General features: G+C 42.0%; 1 protein-coding gene and 1 long non-coding RNA gene across 4 annotated transcripts in view; both read right to left on the minus strand.

Moving 5' to 3' along the window:
- The window catches only part of MAP2K5 (mitogen-activated protein kinase kinase 5), a 126,957-nt gene extending 119,361 nt beyond the window's left edge, over positions 1-7,596 (minus strand). For 2 of the 3 annotated variants that reach the window (XM_005521794.3, XM_014251016.2), the window contains exons 1-2: positions 7,383-7,596; positions 1,441-1,489 (exon numbers count right to left, since the gene is read on the minus strand). In XM_005521794.3, coding sequence (XP_005521851.2) covers positions 1,441-1,489; positions 7,383-7,517 — 184 coding nt within the window. In that variant the 5' untranslated portion in view covers positions 7,518-7,596. Of the gene's footprint in view, positions 1-1,440; positions 1,490-5,032; positions 5,109-7,382 lie in introns of those variants that run through there. The other variant, XM_014251017.2, reaches the window with a different exon arrangement.
- Positions 7,597-9,486: 1,890 nt separating this feature from the next.
- LOC148183003 (uncharacterized) lies at positions 9,487-12,958 on the minus strand. The gene is made up of 3 exons (XR_015773977.1): positions 12,750-12,958; positions 10,714-10,808; positions 9,487-10,257 (listed from the first exon to the last, which is right to left on the minus strand). It is a non-coding gene; the product is annotated as an uncharacterized LOC148183003 (long non-coding RNA).
- Between the last annotated feature and the right edge of the window lie 754 nt (positions 12,959-13,712).

Consider the following 13,712-nt stretch of genomic DNA (forward strand, 5'->3'; position numbering starts at 1 on the left):
AACTAAAAAATAACTAAAAAATAACTAAAAAATAACTAAAAAATAACTAAAAAATAACTAAAAAATAACTAAAAAATAACTAAAAAATAACTAAAAAATAACTAAAAAATAACTATGTTAAAATAATAATAAAAATTATAAAATAATAATGAAATAATAATAGAAATAATAATAGAAATATATCCAGCCCATCTTTTAGATGCCAGTTAAGTGGCAGGGGAAATGCAGCTGGAAATGACAGAGCAGGGAAGGCTCAGCAGCAGATGTTGGGAGGCACAAGGAAAGCAAAAAAACCAATAAAAATCCGGATTTTCCAGGAAATTCCACACATGGCACCATGGGCTGCTGCCCTGATGGCAGCAGCTGCTGCTGGAGCATGAAGTTCAAACAAAGCTCGTGTGGGATGGCAAACAAATATTAACATCAAATAAAGCACAAAAAAATAAATAAAAATATTGATATAAATGGAGAGGTTCTGGAGGCTGGATTTGCTCAGCACCAAAAAGGCTGAGAAATGAAATTTCTCTGCTCTTGTGGTGTTTTAGGAGAGGGAAAATCAACATGTGGAAAGAAAAAGAGCATTAAATGGGACTTGAATAATACATCATAAATTATAAATCAGTATTTGATTGGATGATCTACAGACAGAACGAGCCACAAAGTTCTAAAAAGGGGAGAAATGCTGATAAAAATGAGAATCTGTCACCCCCAGCATCCCCTCCTGCATTTTCAGCTCTAAAAAGGGGAGAAATGCTGATAAAAATGAGAATTTTTGTCACCCCCAGCATCCCCTCCTGCATTTTCAGCTCTATCAAAGGAAAACTGAGGAAAAATAAAAAAGTAATAAAAATTAAAAGGAAACAGGAAAAGAGAAAAAATTTAAAAAATTAATTTAATTAAAAAATTGAAAGAGAAAAGGAGCCTACTCCATTTGGAAGAAAACTACACTTTTTCAGTATTTTATCCCCTTTGCTCTCCAGATAGGAAAATCCCCCGGGAATCCCTTTCAAAAATCAAAATAAAAATGGTTGAAAGAACAGTTTTAGTTATTATTTAGTTATTTTAGTTTTATTAGTTTAAATACTTGCTGGGAGGATTAGAGAATCACAATTTTAAGCTCAGAGCTACAAGTAGTTTATATTTTTCATTTAATTTGGGCAATAAAATTGCACTGAGGAGTAGGAGCAAGGTAAGGTCAGGCTGGTAATTAAAGCTACTTCATGGAAATATTTCAGATGTGATTAAATAATAAAATATTACTTGGTTTTGTGCCATTATTAAAGTTGCATTAAGGCATAAATATTTAACCGTGACATATAATGAATATTATGTATTTTTAAATAATAAATATAATAACATAAAAATAATACCATAAATATTATGGTGGTTTTGTTGGGTTTTTTTAAATTAAAAAGGAATTGGTTGATAAAAATCACTTACACTCAAAAGCTGTGGTTGTTGCATCTGGTAAAACTTGACCAATGACATCCTAAAAAGGGAAGGAAAAATTAATTAAATATCAAATTTAACTGATTTATCAGTGTCAAATTTATCTGATTTACATTAAATCACTTTAATCCCTCCCCGCTGAAGAGAATGAGAAAGTTTTTAGGCACAAATCTGCACCAATCACGATGTTTTTCTCCTCCCCCTCCACGTCACCTCCAGGAAAACTCCTTTTTTTCCCCAAATAACTCCCTCAGAATTGCAAACAGCTCCATTTGCAGGTGCAAAAATCCATTTTTTCCCTTGGGTTATAAAAAAATGGATAATAATAAAAAAAACAGGCGCCAAACTGATCAAAGCCAGTCATAAAAAGAACTTTATGAATTTTTTTTTTTGCTTTAAGAAACCTGTTTTCTCCTCTTTGGAGGGCTCTGTCAGCCTCACCTGGGATTGAACTTCTCCAAAATTCAAACACTGGGGGAGAAAACCCAGCTTTGGAAATTTGGAAACACCCAAAGCAGCAGAGACACAAAATACAAAAACATTTCCAACCACACTTCCCTGCTCCAATCCAGATTTTTTTGCTGGTACCAGAGAAGAATTTTTCCCATTTTTTCATCCAAACCACACCAAAATTTCCATTTTCAATCCCTGCTCCAACCCACCCTTTCCTGCTGGTACAAAAAGAAAATATTTTACAATTTTTCAGGCAAAATTTCTACTTCCAATCCCTGCTCCAGCCTTTCTTGCTGCTACCAAAAAATAACTTTTCCCATTCTTTTTGCCAAAACACACCAAAATCTCCACTTCCACATCCCCTGCTCCAACTCAGATGTTTTTGCTGGCACCAAACTTAAATAAAAAACTTTTTAATAAAAAAAATACTTTAATAGTTTTTCCAGCTTTTCCCATTTTTTCATCCAAGCCACACCAAAATTTCCACTTCCAATGGGGAAAGTTACCCTGCTCCAGCCCAGCCTTTCCTGCTGGTACAAAAAGAAAATATTTTACAATTTTTCAGGCAAAATTTCCATTTCCAATCCCTGCTCCAGCCCAGCCTTTCCTGCTGATACCAGAGAAGAGTTTTTACCATTTTTTCAGCCAAAATTTGGGTTTCCAATTCCACTTCCAACCCCTGCTCCAGCTTTTCTTGCTGCTACCAAAAAATAACTTTTCCCATTCTTTTTGCCAAAATCTCCACTTCCACACCATTGCTCCAACCCAGATTTTTTTTGCTGGGACCAGAGAAGTTATTTTATATATTATATTTTATCATTTTTTCCAATTTTTTCTCATTTTTCCAGCCATTCTTCTGCTGCCAGGGAGGAGCCACATCAGGGCACGGCCCCAACTCCCATCACTGTCACCGAGTGAGCAGAAATTCATCAACTCCAGGCCTGATTGCAATAAATAATTGATTTATTTCTATTATTTGTGATTTATTGCACATCCCCTGGGAGCCTCTCAGGGTGCTGAACACCTCTCCCCTGATGTCCTGTCACTTCTGCTCTCCCCATTTTTCTCTCCCATCTAAAAAGGGAAAAAAAAAATTAAAAATAAGGAAAGGAAATTAAATATTCTGTGGCTTGCTATGGAGCACATAAAAATATATAATAAAATATAAAGATATATAAAAATAAAAAATATTAAAAATATATAAATTATATAAATATATATTTATATTATATATAATACATTTATATATAATTATATAAAAATAATATAAAAATACAAAATAAAATAAAAATATGTGAAGGCAGCACAAGATTTCTGCAGAGCCAACTGAAGCAAGTAATAATTAAAGAACTTTTTCCTTGTGCCTTCTGGGTTTAGATGCCCAAAAAAATCCAGAGGTGTGGTTCAAGTTATTAAATTGCACACAAGAAATGCACAGTGTGGCTTAATTATGGGATTGTGAATTTGTAGAGGTAAAAATAGGGAAAAAAAACAAAACCCAAAATATTTCCATGCTGATAAAAATTCTTCCCTTCTCCAGGGGTTACCAACCCTCTGTCAAAAGCCACCACTTCTAATAAGAAATTAGAAATAATAATAGTTTCTAATAAATTCTGCTTTAACAAAAGACTGTACCAATTATTTCTAAATCCATTCATTTAAACATTGAAAATTCCTCAGCAAATGCACTTTAATTGTGTGGGATTTAAGTAAGAACATTAAATAAATGTTCACGTACGGGCACACAGATGCTTCTACAAAATGGATTTAAAATTTGTTTAAAAATTGGATTTAAAGGGAGTGGAAGCCTCAGATGACCCCAAAAACCAGCTTGGAAAACTCCAAACATCCCAAAGAGCTGAGAAAACTGAAACAGTGATAAAAAAAATTATTCTTTTCCCTGCACCCCCTTCAGAATAACTTTTTCTGTGTATAGAGACTTCTTTAATACAAGTAATAAGCAATAAATGAATTATTACATTTATATTAGATATTATTGTTGTTTATATTAGTATATATTATATTAATGGGATCAATTATATTATATTAAATGACTTATTATTATTATTACTATTATTATTTTGGAGCAGCAGCTCCCTCCCATTTCCCCACTCCAACATCCCCCAGACCTCAGCGTGACCCAGGATTAAAGGATTATTCTGAATTTCAGAGGATTACACGTGCACGGGGATTTTCTACTACCACAACAGAGACCACGAACAATAAAATACTACAACTTGTAGGTTTTGCTTAAGTGGGTTTATGTCAGGGATACACAACTGAAAAGCCTTGAAAAATGAGGAGGGAAAAAAAAAAAAATCAGGGAACAGCAGCTGCAAAAAGAAATCCAAAATCCAAATTTGTTCACTGGAGGAGCATGGGGGAGAAAGCAGAAAACGAGAAAGCTCTGCTTAAATATTGAACCTGCAATTAACTTAAATATAGATTAAATATTGAACCCACAGCTCTCACCTTGCACTTAAAACTTGTTTTATCTCACTGACAACGTGAGGTTACCCAGAATTAACACTCAAATACCTCAGTGACAGAGGGGATGCAGACAGCTTGAGGGGAAAAAAAAAATAAGCTTATTGTAATTCATTTAGTGAGGGAGGGCTTCAAAATAAATCTATTTACTGGTAACTTCCAGGCCTGCAAAGCTGATACTCAGAGAATTTATTTAAGGTGACATCATGAAGAAGATGCCTGAAAATGAGGATGGAAATAAACTTAAAGGCCAGATTAAAATGCTGCAAGGCTACGCCTGCTGGGAGGCAAAATTAACGAAAAACTGCTTAAAAATCACCTAAAAATGTAAAAGAAAACATCTAAAAGTCATTTTGTGGGTTTTTTTTAACATCAAGCAGCCCGTGGGACCCACCTTGAAGGAAGAACAGCCTTCCTTGCATGGATAATTCAATTCCCATGGGTGCAAGTTCTGGGATGTGGAGCTGGTTTTGGGACTGGCCCCAAAGGTGGTTCTGCAGCTCCAGCAGGAGAAAAAACTCCCAAAACTTTCCCAAAAATTCCCTGGGCCACAGGCACAGGAGTGGGATCCAGCCCCTCCTGGACTGCTCAGAGCCTGAGGAAATTCCTGGGCTGTGCCTGGATCGGTTTTCCAGGGATTTACCTGATGTGACACCTGAGTTCTGCCCAGGCTCTCTGACTGTTCCTGCAGCTCAGGAACCCTCGGGAATTGCCTGCCAGGTGTGAGGAATCAGCCTGAGGAGGACAACACAGGAGGGGTCAGCCCCATTCCCACCCTCCCAGCCCCAGCTGGTGACAGACCCAGCCCCCCTGAGTGGATTGGAGCCTTATTTAATTAAATTTAATTAAATTAATTTAATTTATTTCATTTAATTCCTGTATTTATCTGATCCACCGCTTCTGAGTGGATTGCAGCCCTATTTCCTTTAATTCCTGTATTTATCTGAGCCACCACTCCTGAATGGATTGGAGCCTGATTTCCTTCAATTCCTGCCTTATTTCCTTTAATTCCTGTATTTATCTAACCCATGACTCTAGAGTGGGTTTGAGCCTTATTTCCTTTAATTCCTGCCTTATTTCCCTTCATTCCTATATTTATCTGACCAATTAAGTGCAGTGATGGCACCTCCTGGAACCACCAGCACCTCGGTGCCAGAGCCTGAAGGGGAGAACTGAAATTTTCCATCACCCCCACAGGAGTGACAGCACAAAAACAGCGGCACAGAGAGGCTGTCCCCGATCCCTGGAATGTCCCAGGCCAGGCTGGAGCACCCTGGGACAGCGGGAGGTGTCCCTGATGGGAATGGGATGGGATTTAAGGTCCCTTCCAAGCCAAACCATTCTCCAGTTCTGTCGTTACTGATCGTGAGCGTGGCAGAAATTGTGATTTTTAACAAAAGCCAGCAAGGGACGATCCCAGCATGGTCCTGCTGCCTCTTCTCCAACAGATCCTGAAAACCACCTTCAGCTCTGAGATGTTCCAAGCTCAAAGTTTGCCTAATTTTGTCCTCCTTCCTCATCTTCTCGCTCCTCTCACGCTCAGGAGCTCTCAGGAAGCTTCGCTGCCAGGAGACTCGAGGTCACTGTGAGCATAACTCGAGATCCTCTGTCACCCACTGGCCACAACTTCTCTGCTTCCCTTTAAACAACCAACCTAAATTTACAGTAATTCTACAATAGCAAAGGATAGTCCAAGTGTCAGGGGTTATTTCACTTTATTTTGGGGAGGAAAGAAAATGGAAAACATGAAGCAGAGACTTTATTTGCTCCACTTTTGTTTAAGGGCAGAGTTGTGCAACCACCAAGGGGAAATTGTCCCTCTCAAAAACCTCCCTGGTCTGTCAAAAGCTCTGCTCTCACTCCTCTGTCTACAGAAAGTGGTGGATAAAATGTTGGAAAAATGAAAGTTGGAATTTCTGTCATCCCTTCCAGTTACCTCTGCAACCCTCCAGGCCCAACGCTGAACATTCCCCAATGAACCAACTCCTTAATCCCCACGTCTTTTCTACAGAACCAACACCTTGAATCGACATCTGCAAAACCTCTCCCAAATATTAACAACAGAAGTAAAAAACGGGCTTGCATGTGAAGGTTTTCTTTAGAGAAACAGGGGCACCCAAAATCCTGCAGAGGTGAGGAGGGCAAGCACCACCTGCTGCGCTCTTCCTTAGCGGTCCAGGAGATTTGGGATAAACACCCCCTCCTGTTTCTGAGTTAACAGAGCATCCTTGTGTGCAGATGGATAAAAAACACAGCAGGGAAGGGGCTGGGACACACCACGGACCCCCAGTTTGGGCGGCGGAAATGCCACCACGAGCAGCTGTGGCCAAGCCCAGGGGCACATCCTGGTCACTGTTCCTGAGCTGGGAATATTCCTTCCCTTTTTCCATCCGTGCCTCGACCACCCCAAGGCACGGAGGGGGGATGCCCTGACCTGGAGGGGTCCCTGCCCACGGCAGGAGGGCGGATTTTGGGGGTTCCAAAGGTTCCTTCCAGCCCAAACCATGGCAGGAGGCTCCTGCCTGGCACCTGCGGGACCGCCCGGGATCCCCCGGCCCGGCTCCTCCCGAAACCTCGGAACACCGGCGATGTCCCGGATTTTTGTCAATCCCTACAAAAAAACACTCTCCCATAAAAACTTTCCGCCAAAATACACGCCAGAAACACCTCGCGCCATCCAGGGAGGGATTTGGACACAGAGAGGGGGATGCTGACATCTCCCGCATCCCCCAATCTGGCAGGGGGATGCCGGTGGCATTCCCGGGCTGGCACAAGGGTCCCGGTGACATCGCCCGGGGGTCCCGATGGCATTCCCAGGCTGGCAGCGTGATCCCGGTGACATCTCCCAGTCCGGCAGGGGGGTCCCGGTGACATCCCCCAATCTGGTAGGGGATCCCGGTGCCATTCCCGGGGATCCCGGTGCCATCCCCCGGGGGTCCCGGTGCCATTCCCGGGCTGGCCCGGGGTGCCGGTCCCCGTCCGGACCCACTCACCAGCACATCCCTGAAGAGCAGCTGCGGCGCGGAGTGCACGGTCCAGTCCACGGCGGCTCCGTCGGGGATCTTGATGCGGATGACGAGCGCCTGGCTGTCCATGGCACCGGAGGGGCCGCAGAGCAGCCAGAGCATCCCCGCCCCGCGGGCTCACATGCTGCGGCCGCCGGGCCGCGCCGGGCCGGGCACTGCCTGCACCGCCCTCCCGCAGGAAGGAGCCGCTGCCCCGGAACCAAAACGGAGCCCCGGGAGGAGGGGATGGGAGCGGGAGGAGGAGGAGGAGGAGGAGGAGGCGGCGCCGTGGGCGGGAGGAGGCGGCCCCGGCAGCGCCGGCGCTCCGCTGTTTGTTTTCTGTTTGTTTTCCGCTCATTGTGCCTTGGGTTTTGACGGGAAAAGCGCAGTTAAATGGCGAATCCAGCCGGGCCGGGCTGGGATTCCCGCTGGAAGCGCTGCAGAGTTCCTCGGTGCTTCCCAGGGAGGACTCCGGGCTTCGGTCCGGGTTGTGCCATCGCACACGAACAAACACAAATAAACACACAAATACAAACACAAACACACAAACACAAATACACACACGGACCGTGCCAGCTGCGCTGGGATAACCTGCCCAGGGAGCTGCGGGAATCGCTGCCCCTGGAAGTGTCCAGAGATGTCCGAAGGGGACACTCGGGGACCCCCAAGGTCTGTCCCAGCCTCTGTGCCCGGCTCTGCACATCCCTGCCTCGGTGTCCCTGCAGAGCAAACCGGGAATGGGAACCGGGAATGGGCATCGGGAACGGGCCCAGGGGGCAGGCACTGGGAATGGGCACCGGGAATGGGCATCAAGAATGGGAGCCAGGAATGGGCTCTGGGAATGGGCACTGGAATAGCACTGGAATGGGCATTGGGAATGGCACTGGGAATGGGAACAGGCACTGGAATGAGTACTGGGAATGGGAACAGGCACTGGAATGAGTACTGGGAATGGGAATGGGCACTGGAATGGGTACTGGGAATGGGCTCTGGACAGCCCAGCACCTGCCCGAGCAGGTGAAGGAAGGAGCTCGGAGCAGTTGTGCCAGCAGCTGTCCCACTCCTCACCGCTCCTGCGCATCCCAGATCTCCAGAGCTGATGTCCAGGTACAATTCTGGCATCACCGAGTTCCCCCCGTCTGTCAAATCAGCCCGGTCCAAAGCACGATCCATCTTTCTGATGGAAGGAAATCCCTGTCCACCTCAGCAACAAAGAACGTGTTTTGACAGCTCTGCAATCACAAAACATCAAATTCAGCTTTTAGAAGAAGCTTTTCACTGGCACGAGTCACAGGGAAAGCTCCACACAGCTCTGCAGCATAAAACAATCCACTTCTTTTTTTTTTTTCCTTCTTCTTTTTAAGAGAACAGCATTAATCTCAATTGTGGGCTATTGATCTGTGCATTTTATCACACTCTCTCACATTATCATCTCTGACAAACTGGACTATTTGAGTTATTTTATCAATTTAGAGGGGGGGAATGGGAGGTATATTTAATTCCTGAAACGTCTTCAAGCTTCTTCATATTCGAATTCTACTTTGTTTGAGCTTGAGGAAAAAAAAAAAAATTCAATGGCCATTAACAGAGATAAATTCTCTCTCTGTTCAATAACTTTATAATTTAGTTCCTATACTAAAAATTAATAGAGCCCCAGCTCCTAAGGATCTAAGGGACTGGTGGTGCCCACACAGATGTCTTTCTGCTCAAATGAACCTTTTACCTGCAGTCCCTGTGTACCTTTCACTCAGCTCCATTTCAATCAGATTCATTTTCTATTAAATTTTAAAGAATAGGACACAAAATGATGGAATTTCTATGGAAGTGCAATTTTTCTAAAATGTCTTCTTCATTTACGAGACTATGGGGAAAACCAACTCAATTTGCCAAATTTGCATAAATATTACGTCGATTTTCCAGGGCTAATCATAACGTTAATCCCCCATTCTGATTTGTGTAATCAAACTTGAAGGGTTTTTATATCTTAAGAAGTACAGCACATCGAGCACAAATTTATTGATAAAGGTTTGGTTTTGCCACAGACTTCTTTAAAACCCAAGTTTAATCAGAAATTTTCATTTGAAATACACCATTTGAAACAAATCATTGCTATTTATTTTATCATCCTGCAGAAGTTTTGCTATGAGATGTCATCAACATTTATTTTCACATATTATTCCTTAATATTGGGTGCTGTGACAACACAATTTTTAATATAAAATATTCTTAAAGTCCTGTGTTTGAGTAGCCTGAGAATCTCCCATTAAAAAGTTCAAGTTCTCAGTACAAGGATTCCAGAATCCCCATTAAAAAATAACGAAGCACGTGACACAATATTCCCAACCACACCTCCAAAGTTACTGTTCACCCACAAGGAAACACCACCCCAAATCCACAAAGGAACCACGTGTGGATGCTTTAATTACGGGATGGTGAAGCCCACAACTTGTGTAAATTCTGGTTTTTATTTGTGAGGGGGAAACATCCTCCCTTGGTGGCTCCCAGCAGCTGCCACTTGCAGTGTGCTGCTGCTCTCTGCTGCTTTCCAGCGCCGCTGGAGAGGACTGAGAGCATCCAGAGGTGGCCACAGGAAGGAAATAAATATTTATTTCCAGCCAAAAGCAGAGTGCTGACACAGGAGGGGAGGAAAATCGTTATAATCTCGCAGGAGTGAGGATGGAAAAATGCTGTCTGGCAGTGATTTGCTTAGCAGGATAATTTGCAGGGCCCTCCAAAAGTCAGGAAAGGAGTTATTACTTGTTCAATTCCCACTGCAAAGGAAGTTGCCCAACACGAGCAATTTTCTGTCTTTGCTCTGTCACAAACATCCTGAAATGGAATTTTGGGTCCCTCCAGCAGAGCTCTGTCAAAAGAAGCGGGAGGAAAACAAGAGCTGATTCCCCTGGCCCTGCCCTTGAATATTCCCTGTCCCAGGGTGTGGATTCAGGTTTTCCTCGCCCCGAGGAGGGAGGTGGGAGCTCATTTCAGGAGAGGATCAGGTGAAAAATTCCCAGCAGGAGTTGCAGTGAATTAAAACCAGCATCAGGATTCCCAATTCCCCCAGCCCTGCACTCATCCCCTCGGATAAAAGGGCAGAGGCACAGGAAAGATGCTGAGGATAGAGACAGAAAGTGCTGTAATTTCATTCTGGATCCCACCCAGCACCTCCATTCACCTCGTTATTCCTAGAATTCTTCCAGCTATGACCTAGGAATAATGTGTCATTATTATGGAACAGGCTAAATAATTCCCATTGAACTATGAAAATATTAACAGTAATATTAACAGTAACTGTGTTACCAGTGCTGTGCCACCTTACCTCTAATCCAGAGTATAAAACACACTTGGAGGAATCAGGATCTCTGTGCCAGCCCTTGGTTCACCAAATTCAATTTATCTGCACCACTTTCTAGGCTGGAATTATAAATAACAAAGGACAAACTCTCAGTTTCCTAGAGAAAACAGCAGCTGATGGTTGTTTCAGGAGCACACATTCTCCTGTCTTTTTGGAAAGATGTTAATACCTAACTTTCCATGTTGATAAATAACATACCATGGTGAAATTCCCTTTTTTCCTTTCCTTTCAATTGCCTGTGAGTGCAGCAAACTGAATTCCCTCAGGCTTGCGAAAAATAGGTCAGCAGTGCCCAGGCTTTCTGAAGATATTCTTCCCTGAAATGCATCTCCTGGAAAGACTCACCAAGTGCACCATGGATAGATCCAGATCCCTTAAAAATGGCATTAAAACTTCCCACTGCCCCTCCCAGGCACTCTGCAGTTTCTCTGGAATGAGAAAGGACTTTTTGGGACCCAAATATCAGGAAATAAATTAATCTTATTTTCGGTTCACAGGGAAATTCACTGGCCTCAAACAGATCTTTTAAAGCTCTTTTTTTCTCAGTAAACTCGCCTTGGACTGCAAGAAAACACAACAGTAAACTTGATGTAGGTTAAATCAGTAAATATTTAGTTTTTGCTTTAAATTATGAATAAATTTGGGATAAAAAGCAGATTAGTGACAAGGTAACTCCAGCAGTCGGACTGTGTGTGGTTAATGATGCTCCTGTACCCCTTCAGACCAGCTCCAGGGGCTGCATAATTGTTTTTCTGTCAACCTATAAATTCTTGAGTAACAACAAAATTATTGTGATTTTTCTTCCTAAATAATTCATACCCCACAAAGTAGATAAGCAGGCCCATGAATCACTGAGCATGCACAAGTCACATCTAATGGCATTTCTTCTTTTAAGGGAAAAAAAAAACCTGGTTTGACTTTGTAATCTTGTTCAAAAAATCAGTGTTCTAATCTGATATTTCCATTTTAAACTTGAAAGTTCCCTTGATCAGAGATTTTGTCTGAAGGACTGCTTTTAATCATGTTTTCCACTTTTAATTCTATTAGGATTATTAATATCACTGCAAGTAATAAATTTGTTTTATAATGAACTACATCAGGGCTCATAAACTGTGCTTAAAGCGAAGCAATTACTTTCAAAATCCCTCTAAGTTGTCTGTATTCTGCTTTTTAGGACTTAAATGCAAAATTAACATCTTATTCCAGAAGTAAAATAAATCTTTTAAGCAAACTTGCAATATATTAGTGACAATTTTTATTCTATATTCCCTGGCTGCAATGCTGAAGCTGCCACTTTTTCTTAGGTGTATTTAAACTGAAAAATACAGCCCAAAATTTAAATCATGACTTCTATTTCCTGAAATAGGGAAAGAAATGGAGATAACTCTCAGAATTATTAACTTACTTTTCTGTAGTGAACATGATTAAGGGGTTACAGCAAAAGCCAATATAAATTAAATGGCCACAGTAAATAATACATGAAGCAAAATCCCCTTTGTTTCAGGAAAAGTTGCTCTAAACCAGAGGCCTAAGGGCATTCAACTATTAAAAAAATCCCTAAGTTTCATTCAATAATAATAACATAGATCAGGGAGATCTATAATTATGGTTTGTGAGGAGATTTAGGTCAACACTCAAGGTAAGGTGAGGACAGATTTAAATTCTGCCCAAGTCAATGGAAGGTCAGAAGGAGAAAAGCTCTGGATATTGCTCCAGGGAAAGAGAGGGGAGCAGGAAAAGAGCACAAAAACTGATTTTTCAGGCAATATGAAAGTACTAATCAAAAATATTTAGGAGTTCCCATCCAATCTTTAAATCCAGAATTAATTTACAGTGAGGGGGAAAAAAAGTTAAGAACTCTGTGTTGAACTGGGTCCACCCACAGCTAGGTCATCAACAAAAACAGTGATATTAAATCTAAAAATATTTAAATAAAATGAACTGCCTGGACCACGTTTGCATCACCAGCCCCAAAACTTGAGGAAAACAAACAAACCCACCAAAGTTTGACCACAATTTGGAGGAGCCAAGAGCAGAAAAGGGCTTTTCTTGGGGTAACTCATTAGCGCTGCGGAGTCTCCGACGAAACATTTATCAAGCATACAAAAAGGTCTAAAAGTGAAATATAGTAATTAAGAGCTGGGTTTTATCGATTGTGTGGCTTAAGTAATTTTTCAGAGGACACGTAAGATTTAATAAGTATAAGTAGTTAAAGATCCTGCCTTGGCTCTGCCATTAGAGTGTAATTGAAGCGGTAAAAAAGATCAGCTGAACGTGTGTTGATTACCACCTTATCTTTGAAAGGCAATTAAGCACCTCAATCATTGCAACAAGATTTGATTGTGCAGCCTTTATTGGACATTGATCTTTCAGCAAAGCAGCTGCATTTCCCATTAATTTACAGTAGCAGAGTTTAACTGGGACACCCGAGCCCGCTGACCCGGCCCAGGGGTGACACCAGCAGCTCCTCCAGGTTCAGGTGCCCCCAATAATCATTATTATTTAAAGAGGTGCTACAAGGAGGAGCCACCTGATCCTCGGGGTTTCGTTTCTCTGGAGTAGTTAAGGGAGGTGAAACAAAGCTCTGGGACGTCATCTCTCCCTCATTTAAACATCAGCAAAGGGATAATTAAGGCGAGGCTTGCAAGGGGAACTAAACTTTCTTTCAAATGGGAGGCGGCGCAAATCAAATCTGTCCAAAGTCAGGAGGGACATTTTGTGGATCAGTTATTCCTGAGTGCTGCAGAAATTTTTGAGACATTTCTTGTGTTCAGGCCAAAACCTGAGTGATATAGATGCTAAGAAGTTGAAAGAATAGATGCTAAGGAGTTGGTATTCACAGCAAAACAAGAGTGAATGTCAGATGAAACGTTTTACCTTTGAAAATAAGCAAGTGGGTTTATATCCATCCATGAAAATGATTTCATTGTGATTTAATAACTCAAGTTATCCTTACAAACAGC

This window comes from Pseudopodoces humilis, chromosome 16, assembly GCF_049639895.1.
Source record: "Pseudopodoces humilis isolate 2021_Gansu_Grassland_sample_001 chromosome 16, ASM4963989v1, whole genome shotgun sequence".
In the NCBI taxonomy this organism is placed as follows: domain Eukaryota; kingdom Metazoa; phylum Chordata; class Aves; order Passeriformes; family Paridae; genus Pseudopodoces; species Pseudopodoces humilis.